General features: G+C 33.4%; 1 protein-coding gene across 6 annotated transcripts in view; it reads left to right on the forward strand.

The window, feature by feature from the left end:
- Positions 1-14,585, forward strand: part of CNTLN (centlein) — a 207,847-nt gene that overhangs the window by 139,959 nt on the left and 53,303 nt on the right. For all 6 annotated transcript variants that reach the window (XM_080574484.1, XM_080574486.1, XM_080574483.1 and 3 more), the window contains 3 exons: positions 497-671; positions 3,610-3,703; positions 4,364-4,587. In XM_080574484.1, coding sequence (XP_080430610.1) covers positions 497-671; positions 3,610-3,703; positions 4,364-4,587 — 493 coding nt within the window. The remainder of the gene's footprint in view (positions 1-496; positions 672-3,609; positions 3,704-4,363; positions 4,588-14,585) is intronic.

The raw sequence follows: 14,585 nt of genomic DNA on the forward strand, positions 1-14,585 counted from the left end.
TGAAGTACTGTTTCTGAGTTTGTCTCAGTCAATGCTACAAATAAAGTTCAATTGAAACAAAATGTTATTCAATGAAGTATTGTGCATTTTCTTGATTTCCTATCCAACATGAAAATGAAGGAGAGAGGAAACTTAGTGTGTCTTAGTGCACCATTCACAGACTAGAATTATCATCAAGCAGTTCTTCATGTGTCACTTTTGTAGACTAAAAAAGCTGTTCTTTAAGAAACAGATAATGTCTGAGAACTCCATGCACTGTATAGTGAAACTCTTTTTGTCTGGGTTGACTTGAAAAGACAGAGATTTATTTCGTACTATATTTCTAAATAGGTGTTGAATAAGTCAACTTAGTACTGTTTGGATTTTATATTAGTTTCTCTTTTTTCTTGCATGTGGTATTTTCTGTGTGCCTGCTTATTGGCTGTTTGGAACTTTTAAATGAAATTGCTAATGTTTAGCTTAATTTTGTTTTGTTTTCCCTAATGTGTTATTTTAGTGACTCTGAAATACCAGCTTCTGAAACTTTGGAAACAGTGATTATGAAGACAATGCAAAATATTGATCCTGTGCCAGACAGAAGCAAGCAACAGGGAAAAAAACAAATACAAGACAGTCAAAAGCCCTGCAACTTTGCTCATTTAGAAGGCAAAAGCCAACGGTATAATAAAAAGGTATATAATGTAACTTGTTTTGTTCTCCTGTGCCGAGTATTGAAGTTTAATAGTTAGTATTATGACTGCTGTTCCCCTCTTAATTAATTTGACTCTCACTGTAAACTGGAAAGAAAATCTGCTTGCAGGTATTCAGTGGGTAGAGTTTCATTATCATTTAGAATATTTTCTGAACAATTAGTCTGCAAAGAATTTGGAGGATATATCAGGAGTGTAAAAGCTGATTAAAAAATGTAAACCTGCTGTAAGCTAGTCCTGCTGTCTCACAGTCAAGACAAAGAATGCCTCAGACATCCCACTAAGCTCTTTAATTCTTCATTAAGCCATACAGAACAGGGTGACATAGCCCATAACAAAGAAATAGCAACATCCCTGTCTCCCCTCTAGCAAAATGGTGTGCTGACTAATCAAGCACAAACACCTTTCTGTTAATGTGGTGTGTTCAGAAAGAGTTGTCTCCATCTTGGATGCTTTTGGCTCTAGCTCTGTTCAGGAGATTCTGTTTAGAGCAAAGAGTGCTTTTAGCTTCTACTTAGCCCATTTACATTAATTTCTGGGATTTGAACCCCTTGTCTCATTCCTAACATTTATATGCTACTTTCTGACAGAACAGGGCCAGCTGGTTGTTTCCCCAATCTTTAGAAGCTCCATACAATCTGTAACAGATGACTCATTTTTGGACTTAAGAAAAGTGTCTAATAATTTTTCCCTCCTGTGTTTGCCCAAATAAATTACTTTAAATCATGGAATTTAAAACACAAGCAGACGATATTAGTTCTTAGTTCAAGAAATGGGATACTGAAACACTGAGTAACTTGCTGCTGTTTGAAAATGACCTTGAAATTGTTTATGTACAGTGACAGAATAAAGAGTTTGGAAACAGATTATCTTTTCTAAGGTTCCAAAATTTTTAAATGAATACAAACTCTCTGGTCTCATTACATATTCTTGATTGTGTGTTTTTATGAGAAGATCTATTTTTCTGTCTGAAAATCTGGAAAATGGAAAATCCTTCTGCAACTATCTGTTGGTATGGAATACACAATATTCCATCATGAGTATATGATATATGTGAAACACTGTCATAGTGTCCTACTCCTGTTATCTCCTGCCACCTTGAACTGAACGTGTACAGGACAGGGCATCCAGCTGAGTCTGGGCTATCTTGGCTGGTAGTGCAGACACAGCCAGTACCTCTTCTTTTTGCTTGCATTGCATTTGTTGTCTGTTCCTATTGGAAAAGACAGAAGTATTCTGATACACTTCTTTAAAAGACTGGGGGACGTGGAGCATGCACAAGAAATATCACAAGAGTGCTAAGCAGGTATATATGCTTCAGTGAAAGTTCAGGAGAAGCACCTGAAAACATGTCTTATTGTACAAGTATGGAAGATGGCACTGAAAAAAGGTTTAGCATTGACAATTCTTGGTGTTCCTTGCACCATAGCAGGCTTTTTACCGGTATTGCAAACAGCAAAAATGATAACAAAAATGTTAAATCCCTTCTGAGGGAAACACTCCAGCTGGGTAACGGTATTCTCACACAAAAGGCCAGAAAAGCTCCTGACACAAAATTTGTAAGTGCTGAGCTATGTCTGTTGTTGGAGGTGAGATTGGTTATGGCACAAAGTCTTTCTCAGTTTTGCCCCCTATGCTGTAAATACATAGTACCCTGTGCAGTATCAGGAGTCACTGACACTCTCTAAACTCATTAAGTTAGCAGAGCTGTGGCCTAGAGTGGAGATAGCCGTCTTTTCACTGCAGCTATGTATGGTTATCAGCTGAGAACTTGGGTCTACTTGACATATAGTCACCATCTCAGACCATCACTGGCATCTCTTACATGTCTTCCATGCTGTAGGGTCCTCTAGCCATACTGGTAGGGACTTAGTACCAGTTTCCATTATTGCATTTGAGACACAGGAGAAAATGTAATTGATTAAGAGCATTCCCAAAAGAGACAGATTTTTTCTCTCTCTTTTTTTTTTTTCCCCATGCACATCGTATTTTCTTGTCCTTCAAATTATGTGGCAATGGTACAAATCTAGAATTCATGGCTAAACTATCCTGGAATGTCAGTACTTTGTCCAATGCAATTAATAGATTATCCATTCCTAATTACCCTTATACATTTGATGAAAAGGTATTTTAATTATGAGTATTTCCAGAAATGTGTTGCATGATATCCCATAGAAATTAATTGGAATAATTGAAAAATTGGATAAACGTTGCAAACTTCAGAAGAAAAAAAAATGTTTCAAAATATACCAAGCATTTAAAAGTGAAGGAACTAGTACATTGATTTTGGTGTAAGCCATGCTCATTCTTCAGCCTCTGTTTCTGTCATTGAACATTTTACGTGTTCTGGAAATACCTTATTTTTCAAATAGAAATTTATACTTAAAAGCTATGCAGTTGATTTTTGTTGAACTGTACAAACACAGGTTTGCATTAGTAGATACATGTATATTCATGCATCTTCCCTTTAAGAATTAGTGTCTAATCTGATCTTATCCCTCTAAAAATAATATCACTATTCCTTTTTTTTAAATGTATTTAAATATCTTGAAACAAGGGATATTGTAGGCTTTCAGATAGTACCATCTTTTTCCCTACAAATAAATTCATACCTTATTAAAAAAAAAAAAAAAAGCCTGTAGATATTAACAGGCACTCCATTTTTCTCTTTTGGGATTCTTTGGAAGGGGTTATGATTAACAGTTTTTTATTTTTTCTACATTAATGGAAAGACACAATTTTGTACTCTTTGTGGACTGGTGTTGTAAAACTAGTTTTCAAATTATAATTCAGAAAAAAATTCTATATTTTTGGAAATAATTTTTGTTGTTTTTTATTAAAACTGGAAAGTGATGGAGTTTTGTGGCTGGTGTGCCATTAGGAAGAGAAGCTAAGCTTCATGCTTCTGTTTTTTATTTAGATCCATTCAAAGAATAAAGACCTGGAAAAGTTACAATCCAAGAGGAAAAAGATCTGCTATCTCATAACAGCTTATCCATCATTTCTAAGCAAAGGTAGGAATATTATATATTTTTGGCAAGTTCATAAGTAATATTGACAAAGAATTCCTGCCTGATATTTCAAAACCTCATCCATTATGTTACGCGAACTCAGTTTCTATTTGTTGCATGATTTGCTTGTTTTCAATTTACTTGAGTATGTTTTCAAAGCTTCAGGTCATTGTTTTAAAATGAAATTGTCTCACAAAAAGTGATCATCAAACATCTTTTAGGTCAGTAAAGTTATCTTCTGTTTTTACTAAATCGTGCCTATTGAATCTGTTGACTAAACTAATATGGCTTTTCATTGTTTCTTGTTCCTACTTTCTCTTTGTGTCCAACACAGTCAAGGAACAAAATGAACTGTATTTTGGCTTAGACCTTAAAAAATCTGTTACCAAGTCTTTTCTGGTAATACCAATCAGAAGCTAGAGCCATATTTAACTTTAAAGTCCTTGTTGAGTTTGCAGAGTTGGCACTTTAGAAAAAAAGCATCAAACATTTACAGGTTAACTGAATTAATTTCTCGGTTCACTTACTGAGAAGTTTTGAGTATGGTATACTAGGAAAGTATTTTAGAGGCTAAAATAGTGTTCTGAAGGGCTAGAGGAACATCAAAAATGATCCTGTTTATGATGGTCTGTCAGTATTAGTAACATGCCATTTTATGTTTAGTGAACAGAACAAAAAGGAGAAATATCATTTTCCAGAAACCAGGCTGCTCTGCTACTCTACTACGGGAAAGAATTAAGTCATTGCAGCAGCAGATAGCTGTTTTACAGAATGAAAAAAAGACAGCAGTATCTTCTGTGAAGGGATTTAAAGAAGTGAATGAAAAACTAACAGCTCAGCTACATTTGGCTGATCAGAGACTTCAAACTAGTAAATTGACCATACAGGTAAAGTCCTCCTCATTATGGTGTCTTATAATGTTCAGTTTAATTCTGTTATAATTTTGTGGAATTCTGATAACATTGCTTGTTTCTTAACTTGTGATCAAAATTATGAAATGTTATACATTAGCATGTTTTCTATGAGATACTGAATCAGATGTTATATACAGGCCTGATAAACTATTTTATTAGTACACTTCATAAGCCCTTCTGAAAAATAACTTGTTTTCACAGTGATATTTTCCTTCTATTTGAATGGTGGAGAGAATTTCACCCTCAGCTTGTCGTCTGAGAATTTTCCTGAGAATTTGGTCAGTCCACTTGAACTAGCACCCTTCTATAAAAAGCAGTCACTTCTGGAGAAACTGTTTCCATATGCCCCACAAAAGGAATGCTCAAGGCAACTGGAGTTTTCTTTCAAAAGGAATTCAAACCAGTTCTATATCTCTATAAACCCAGCTCTCTCTGTCAAGGTAGAAAGCTACAGAATATGATTTAAGAAAATAGAGACTGACAAACTATTTGGTTAACAGCCCCCAAAATGCCAGCTTCCTTCTTTACATCAGTCTTCATTCCTACTTAATCCTTTCCCATACTATCATTCCTTACAGATTTTCCCCATTCTCATTTTTATATATGTATTTTGTGTTAATCTATATGCAGCTCCTCAGCTGGAATTCTTTTCTATTCATACTGTAGTGATTGGCCTACCCTTTATAGAGCTGAATCAACAAACACTTTTGCAGTAATTGTCTCCTGTTGGTCACACACACATCCTGCTTCCAGAATTATAGTGCTACAACAGATGGACTTGCTGGAAGGAGGCAGACATTAAAAAAGAAATCAAATCCCCTCCCCCTCAAACTTCTCTGCATTTCTCTCTTTGCACAGAAGGCAGAAGCAGTATCAGGAGCAGCACTTTTCACTTTCTTAGGGCTGGGGAACTGCAAATTTCTAGAGAAGGAAAAACCTCATTTCTGTTACTCATTTTGCATAAATATATATATGTAATGAATTGTTCAAAAACAGTTTCCAAGGTCATTGGAACCAGTGGAGATCTGCCTATCTCACAAATAGTATCATAACGTAAAGCTTCATGGACAGTATAAACTTCACAGAGAGTTATGTATAAGTAATTTATATAGGATATTTGACTTGCTCAGACATCGTCATGATTTGCCTTCCTAGAAGACTACACCTTAGGTGTCCATAGGAGAGCAGTGTGGGAAACAATTTTTTTTTAAAAAAAGGCCATTATGAAGAAACTGTGTTTAAAAAAGAAAAAATGTATGAAGGTAAGTGTTGTTGTAATGTAAAAGACTGACTCAAAGCAAAATAGCATAGTCTTAGAAACCTATTTTCTTTCACTGTTCTTTTGGAAAGTTTTTTTTTTTTTTTAAATAAAAAAGTTTGGTCAATGGTCTATTTAAAGGGTGGTGCATTCTAAGCAAAATTAAATAAATGGTGTTGCAGGTACTCAAGGAAAAATCTTTATTAGGCATGCATATTTTTTTCCTTCTCAGCAACCAATTCAAATTCCCTTTCTTATAACTAATTACTCTTCAGGTGCCATAGTAGTGTTACCAAGTGGGAAATTTAAAGCAGAGGCTTGGGCTACTTGCCAAGTGAAAATTAAGGAGGTAAAGCACCTACACAGTCACTGCAGGGTACATGCGTGTTTTAGAGAGAGAACCATGATCCAGACAGATCAAATGATTGTAAAGCACACATTTTTATTTTTTTTTGGTTTGATTGTTTTTATTACTGTTATAAAAATTGCTATCTAGAAGTGAAGTTTTAAGGTATTGCAAGTGAAATTCTATTTTTTAAAACATTTTTTTCCTTATTAAAAATACTATTTTCATCTTTGTTTCTCCTCAGTGTTCCTGTTAACTTTAGGTTCTGGAATTATCTTGCACAGGTAGAAGATAAAAACCAAGGGAACAAACCAAGGAGTAAAAGATTTAGGCAATCTCTGGATTCAGGGAGACTCTTACACACTTTAACAGTGTCAAAGTAACTAACATACAAATACAACTTCTGTATGTAATCATGCTCCTGGGTAATTTTATATTAACAGCAAACTTGCAGTGTTGGGCTAAGGTAAGTGTAGCGTTTTAGTAACTTAAACATTAACGTCATGGACTTGGATGAAATGTTGCCTGAATTTAACTAAGAAAATAAATCCATTAGGAGACAAGGGCAGATGTTTGTGCACTCAGTTCTTTGTTATAATCCTCAAGGAATCTAATGCTAGAAGATTGACTCTGGATTTAGGATTTAAATGTTCCAGATGTTCATATTGAGACATTTTACAGTTCATACAACCTAAGAACTGTCTGGCATCTGTTGATTTTCAGAATATATGTACATATATAGTTTTGTGTATTTTTCTTGAAGATACACACACACCTGTATTTATGTTTGTTTCTGTTTGTAAGAGTTAGGAATGCTGAATTTTAGTTCATTTTTTGTTTAGCCTTATAGACTCTTTGCAGTAATGTCAATTTCTTGCTTTGTTTTGTTTCTGCAAAAGCAATTCTGTGCATATTTCTGCAAAATGACTTTAAAGTGTCTGCACATGTGAGATTCAAAGCTTGCATTCTCCAAGGATTCACATCAATACTGAGTCAAGACCGTCTGTTCAGAAGTACAGTAGTTACATTTTGCAATCAGTGTATAGAAATCACAGCTGGAGCTGATACTTAATGTAGAAGCAAGGGGATTTAGCATTTCCTTAGTTTCTTAGGAAAAACATCAGAAAGGAATTGTTAGAAAAATCCAGGATTTTTTATTTCATAAGATTTATTCCCCCCTACTCGTTTGTATCACTAAGTGACTGATTATAAAAGGAGTCTATTTATTGCATACAGCAGAGCAGTGATAATTAGTGTTATGCAGTAGTTATCATTCTTGTCGGAAAAGTTCAGATAAAATTTATTGATAAAAAAGGAAAATTGTATGCAGGTTGTCATTAGTGTTTATCTTATTAAAGTTGTGGCCACTCATAGGTCTGCTGCTGAAAGGTACTGTAGGATCTTTTGCATCTAATCTCTAGTTTCCCAGGTGATGTCATAAATGCATTTCTTAACAGAATGCCATAGACATTTGCAAACTGCTTGTATAAGGCTGCTTCACCAGGAAACATGGATCTCAAAAGATGGGAACAAGTCAACCAGTCAACCACTGACAGGTCCTTTGGAGTGCATGATGGGAAGGTTTAACTAAAATTTTTCAGATGCATTCTTGCAGATATGCAACTACTTTTTTGATGAGTTGGATTTTTTTTAGAAGTCTCTGTATGTCTTAGCTGCAGCTCAGCCTAGGGATTTTTTTGTGATAGCATCTATAGCATTATAAAAATCTCTCTAAACTTTGTTTGAGCTGTTGGAGTTTCTATTTTCTTTGAATTTTGAGGGAACGTTTCTTTTTCCTGAGCTCTTATTGGGCTTTTTAAATACAGTTTGCTTTTAAGACAAAAGCAAAGTTGATCTGGTGGATTATCTCAAGAACAGAAAGGTGTAAGCATTAAAAGCAGAAAATAACAGAGCTAGAAAAAGCTTTATGTTTTTAAAAGTATGTTTGTGGCTTTCTCTGCATATTCTCTTGACTATTGTGTGCCGCTCAGTTTATCAGAGAACAGCTGAGAATTCCGAGCTGCATCTGCAAATTCATCAGTCTTCACTCTTCTTATGGTACCCAAATATGAGTAATAACCACCTTAGCATTATTCATTTACCTCAAAACAAAGAAGAAACTGATGATGAACTTAGATGCATTGTAATTACTGACTTAACTATTGTTTACACAAAGATTTCACTTTGACTTAAGTTTTTATGTGGGGTTTTTCATTTTATAAGTTTATGATTTATTTACATTGTAATTTTTGTGTGTGTGTTTTCTTTAAATTTTAAGGATTCCTAAATTTTAGGAATGAGCTTGAAATTGCAAGCTAATTTTTTTTAAAATTATTCATCAGTAAGTCAAAACTGCTTTTTGAACTTTCTCACTTTTGTTCAGTAGAATTGTAGCAAACGCATAAGCATTTTGAAAACTTTTGGTGTCTTTTAAAATAAACATTGTCCCATTAGAAATTCTTGTAAACATGTCCAATAGTTTTAACCTAAACACTTTCATTGGTATCCAAGTTACAGCTTTTTGACTCCTCTTTCACGGAAGTATTTCAGAGCTCTTGTGCTTTTTTAAATTAAGTTCATACAAAAGCTTATACATTCAGTGTCATATTTCTAAATGAAATAATTTTTTTCTCCAGTGGCTTAAAAATATATGTTTCAAGATGCACATCAGATAATAACACATATATACAGAATATCTGATTGATACAATTTTATGAAATATTTTAGAAGAATTAAAATTTTGAAGTCACTCTGCTTTATTACTTTATTTATTACTTTATTTTGAAGTCACTATACTTTATTTAAAAAGTATAAATACAAATTTTTACAGATAAACTGTGCAAGAGTTTACAGTTACACCAGTAGTATATGCAGGAATTCTGACTTTCATTTATAGAAATAGCTAAAAATATAAAATAAAATAAAAAATAAAGTAAATTATGCTGCTGTAATGGCTTAGGTAATAAAATATTGAAAATAAACTAACGAAAGTTCAATTTCTTTCTCTCCTGTTCAGCAATGCCCCTTTCCATTCTTACCAGACACATTTACATCTAAAACATCTTACATGTATCCATTGGAGAAATAAAAATAAATAATAAAAAAGCTAAATATACCTATTTAACATCTTTGTCAAACCTCAGTGCAAAACCATGTCACAACCACCCAACCTGGGCACTGACTGTAAAGAAGCAATCAAAGAACTGTATGAAGCTGTTTTTTGGAAGAGCCTGTTCCCGAAAGTGTCAGAACAAATGTAGTTTCTCCCTCCTCCGTGTCTGGAGAAGTGTACAGATTATCCTTCCCTGACTGCTGTGAATAGCAATGGTCTTGGTTAATTTGCAGGAACTATAATCTTTAGGAACAATATTCAAAAAGAAGTGAAGACAGAATCTGAAAAAAAATCAAAATAGTACATTTTCTATTCCACTTATATTTAAAATTTAGAAAAAGTGTAAAGGTAAAGCAGAAGGGTTAAAAGTATGATAAAACAGGATATACTGCTTGACCTTTCCAGAGTTTGTAAATACAATCTAAAACAGTAGAGGTTTATCTAATAAAACTATGTTCAAGTGGGAGGCTGAGGTCTTTTCAAAACTTGCCTGGATGTAAATAGTCCATTTTTTTCTTCTGAAGTCATACTGCAGTTATAATTTTGTAGAATGCCTAGAAGAGACCTCTTTGATGGCACAACAGACAATTCAAATGTCAAAACACACCCTCAGCTTATGTGTTCTTGAGAGAAAGCCATTCTTCCTGGTCTTGCCGCAATGTTCCAGACCTAAATAACAATACTGCCTATAAGTAGAAAAAAAATTGTCTATAATCTATTTCAAACTTTACTTCTATGGATTTTAAGTTCTTTTTCAGGACCCTGCCCACAGTTTTTGAAGGCTTGGCTCTAAAGAGAATAATAGATTCCGATAGATCATAAATTAAACAAGTGACATTTAGGTTTACTAGAGTTTTTCTGAGCCTAATAAATTGAAAATCAGGCTGGGATGTCAGACTTCTAAAGGCTAGAAACAGAGACAGACAAAGCTGTCTGATACTGTGAGCCTGAAATTCTCTTTCAATTCCTAGTCCAAAATTCTACTATGGATGTAATAAACTAGCTGTTTAGCTAGGTAAATGTATTTGGTCAAACTTCCAGTTCTTTAGTGAGGAATTCTCTGTATAATTTTTCCTCTGGTAAATAACTGATTCAGCATTGCTGCTGATATAAAGCAGTTCTCAAATTTCTATTTTCTATTCTGTCAGAGAAGTTGACTTGGAAATAAAATGAAGAATTGCTAAATGGTAAACATGCAAGTAACTGCCCTTTTAAAATGTATGTAAACCAAAAATATCTTAGAGATTTTTATTGTTTGTTGCATTGCAAACTTTACAACATTTTGAAGTTGGTTCCTTTAAAGAACTAGACTGTAAAATATATTTATCATGAAATTGTGCTTTCATTACAAAACAAAAATAAAGCAAAATACCTTTTACATTTCTATTGATCTCTGAAGAAAAATTACAATAAATCTGTTGAATTATTGATGAACAACAGTTGAAGTACATTGCATGTAGGAAATGTGTCTCATTCATAAATTAAAGAGAACAGTTGGCATGAACTGGAACTATGAGAGTTGTTTTATATTGCTGTCAAAATGAAATAACTTACAGATAGGTAAATTCTAGAAAAATATACTGTAAATAAAAAATTGTGGAGACTACACGAAGTTCATAGAATATACTCAAAACCAATACTATGTATTATTTTATCATATCATATAGAAATTCTAAATGTTATGCTGCTATACTAAAAGGAAAAACCTGTATCACAAGGATTAGCATATTCTTGTAATGTTACAAATATAGGTAGTATATCTTACACCTGATAGTATAATACAGTAATATGTATGTGTATACATATTACAGTATGGAAAATAGTATAGTTTTAATATTTAATATTGTAATATGGAAGGTATATTGTAATTTTTTGGTTTATTGATTTCATGTGAAATGTAGCTTACTTTTCTCCACCTTTCATGTGATTCAATCAACCTTTCCTTGTACAGTGAATCCTACCTTATTACTAGACAAGAAATGGAACTTATTTTACATTTTTTAACCCCAAAATTTTCCTGAATAACATCCCATGTGGGACCTGGAAAAGCTCAACTAACAGTGTCATAATAGGATTTCCTTTTGTCCTTCCTTTCTTGCTGAGTTGTTCTTCTGAGTAATATTTGATGGAAATATTTTGTTGTTTAACCCTCAGTGCATATTCCTACAGTTTGCATCTTAATGTACTTCTTAGGACAGCTCTTGTTCATGGTAACTTTTTTAAGACGTTAACATCTTAATGATTTCCATCTTCTACGGGGCTTTATAAATAACATGTTAAATACCTAGTAAAACCCTTTGCATCAACTTTAAGAATTATTTTTAATGTTTTGTGTTTTTTTGTCATCTTCATACCTTCTTAAAAGTATTTTTAGTTCTAATTCAGCTCAGGCAAAGACAGTTGTCTATGTTGTTGACTTTAGAAAAATGATGTAAAGAGTACAAATTCTTATACATGATATTTTTACGTAATTAGTTTTAAAGTTTTCTTTGTAATTACAGTAAGAAGTAAAACCCAACATCTGCCTGAGATTCTGAAAGAAAAAATAAAAAGCCACACAGTTATTCTCTTTGCTTCTCTTTTGGAAAAGGGACTAAATACTCAGTATAAGAATATCTTCATTGGATTCAGTGTGATCTGCTCGTTTAATTAAAGCTGAACTAGACTGGGTTCTGTCTGTTATATGAAGTTCTGTGGATGTTATATGGTTTTGGCAGATAATATTTATTCACCATCAAGTCTCACCAAAAAAAAAAAAACAAACAAAAAAATAAAACCAGCACATTGAGTTGGGAATAATTCTTTATTTGTTAAAGGAAGATTACATTTCACCTATGGTAGTCTGTTTTTCTTACAGATTGTTACGGAAAAAATAGTGGGGGTTGCAATTGGAAAGGTACTCTTACGCTTGTTCATTGGATTCCCCCCGAAAGTATTAATTAACACTAACTGCCAGTATTAGCTATGAAATTGATTTACTAACCATTTCATGCATATTCTTATTTCCATTGAATTTTATAAAATTTCAAGACCTCCAAGGTTGTAATACTTATGGTAAAAATATTTTTTTTCGCTCTAGATTTGCATGTAGGAGGTCTCTCTGTGGTGAGAAGTTCTTTTGCATTTTGAAATTACAGGAAAGAAATTACTTTAGAGGACGTAGCTACATTTATTTAATTTTTTTTAATATTGCATAGTTAGTATTCTGACACGCTATGCAAACATCTGTTTGTACCACTCTGTGGATGCTACTAAAATGCAAGAGATACATGTCTTGGTTTCTATCAGCCATATATCCTACTGTGCAAGTTTGAATCTCCACTTGTATGTAATTGCCTGTTTAATGTGTCAGATTTTTACCTAACAGTCTCTTTTCTCATTCTCAGTGTAGGTAAAAGTTTTCCTGATTATATACATATGAAAAGTTTTCAGAAGTCATGAGAAATTGTGGAAATGCTTTTTCATTCTTTTATACTGTGAACGTTAAAGGATAAACTGATTCTCCTCTGTCCTCCTAATACACCCTTTTACCTTGCTTCTCATTCTTTAGCTCCTGTCCTAATCAATTATATAAATTTCCATCTCTGGGGAGATAAGGAGCATAAGATTGGTAGAGCAGGGTGCTCAGTATGGTTAGGTAAATATATGTACTATGAATTATTAAGAGGCAGTTTTATTCCTAATATGAGGAGGTGGATTTCCTAATAAGTTGAAGAAGAAGGGTCATGGGATTAAGAAAATGGCTTTAGGACCTGAAAGTACCTGGAAGTTCTATAAGCACAACCAGTTACATTGTGTGTCCCTGTGCCATGGCGATTAATTTTCTTCAGTGATCTTCACCATGTTTCATGTACTATATGAATTGGGGTTAAATACTGTCACATGGTACACAGAGTAGACTCAATGTGTCAATTCATATCTTAAGGTTAAATCAGTACATATAAATAGTACTAAATCACTTTCTCTAGCTCAGAATCTCACATACCATGAAATTAATTTTTCAGTTGATCCCTCACATGAATGATAACATTATTTTTTTCCCGATAATGGTTTACACCTTATGCATCAGTTCCATTTGGATATGCTATGAAATTTATGACAGTCTTTTTGCTGTTTGTTTTAGAGGTATAATCTTTCAATCATTTTTTTTAAATTAGTGACAACTTAAAAAATCCAAGTCAGTGCAGGAGGATATCTTCAGTCATTGACAGCTATTCTAAACTTTCAATTATCCACCAGACACTGCCTAGAAGTATAGATCATTATGACTTCACAACAGGGTTTTTAATAAGAAAATCATTACATCATAATGAAAACCAATACATTGCCCAAGTTCATGTTGAGCAAAGCTGAATGGCTGTCTCCTTGGAACCAGGAACTCTGAAGAAAGGTGGGAGTCCTAGTAGGTAGTAAGTTGAGCATAAACTCTGAGTGCCATTGTGATAAACACTAGCGTGTTTTTTTGTTTATACACCACGAATATATAAACTGGAGACTGTGTAATAGGAGCAGAGAGAGTATGTTTTCTTTGACTTTGGCATGATTTGGCTGCTTCTAGAGTACTGTCTAGCTCCAATACCCAGAATCCAAGGAAGAGCTTGAGGGAAATAAAGATCACTTGAAGAAGACTTACGTATGGGAAGGATTTAAAAATATGACATTCCAGAGAGCAATTAGAGTTTATAAAAGAGGAGATTAAAAGGTAACTCCAGTTTAAAAATCTAGGAAAAAGAAATTAGCTTCTAGATTCCTTAATCTAGCAAAGGAAGACTGAAAAAAAAATAAAAAATAAAAAGATTCTATTTTCTTTCCATTCTGTATCCTTGAATCATACTTGATATGAGGTCATTGCAAACCATGTATAACAAAAATTAACAGAACTCACACGTTTTGGAAAATCTATTTCAAAGCTTTGCACCATTACATATCTTCCAATTCTACCATTGTTTCCTCCTTATTCATGACTGTGCTGCTTCAAATTTGAGGAACCGTTGTGAATTAAGGAAATTTTGTAATGTAAAGATATAATACAGGTTATTAAAATTGAGAATATTAGATAGTATATATTTTCAGATGAGATTTGGAGTAAGAAAACTGCTGTGATATTGGACAATTAATCTAAAAAATGAAGAATTAGAGAGAAGTCAACTACTTGTGTTGAGCAATGGGTAGCCTTTTGGGAGAAAATAAAAACACAAATGTTCTGTAGGAAGCATGGAAAAATAACAGCAGACAGAGAAAGGATATGTTTAATA

Source organism: Anser brachyrhynchus (genome assembly GCF_964034855.1).
Source record: "Anser brachyrhynchus genome assembly, chromosome: Z".
Classification (NCBI taxonomy): Eukaryota; Metazoa; Chordata; class Aves; order Anseriformes; family Anatidae; genus Anser; species Anser brachyrhynchus.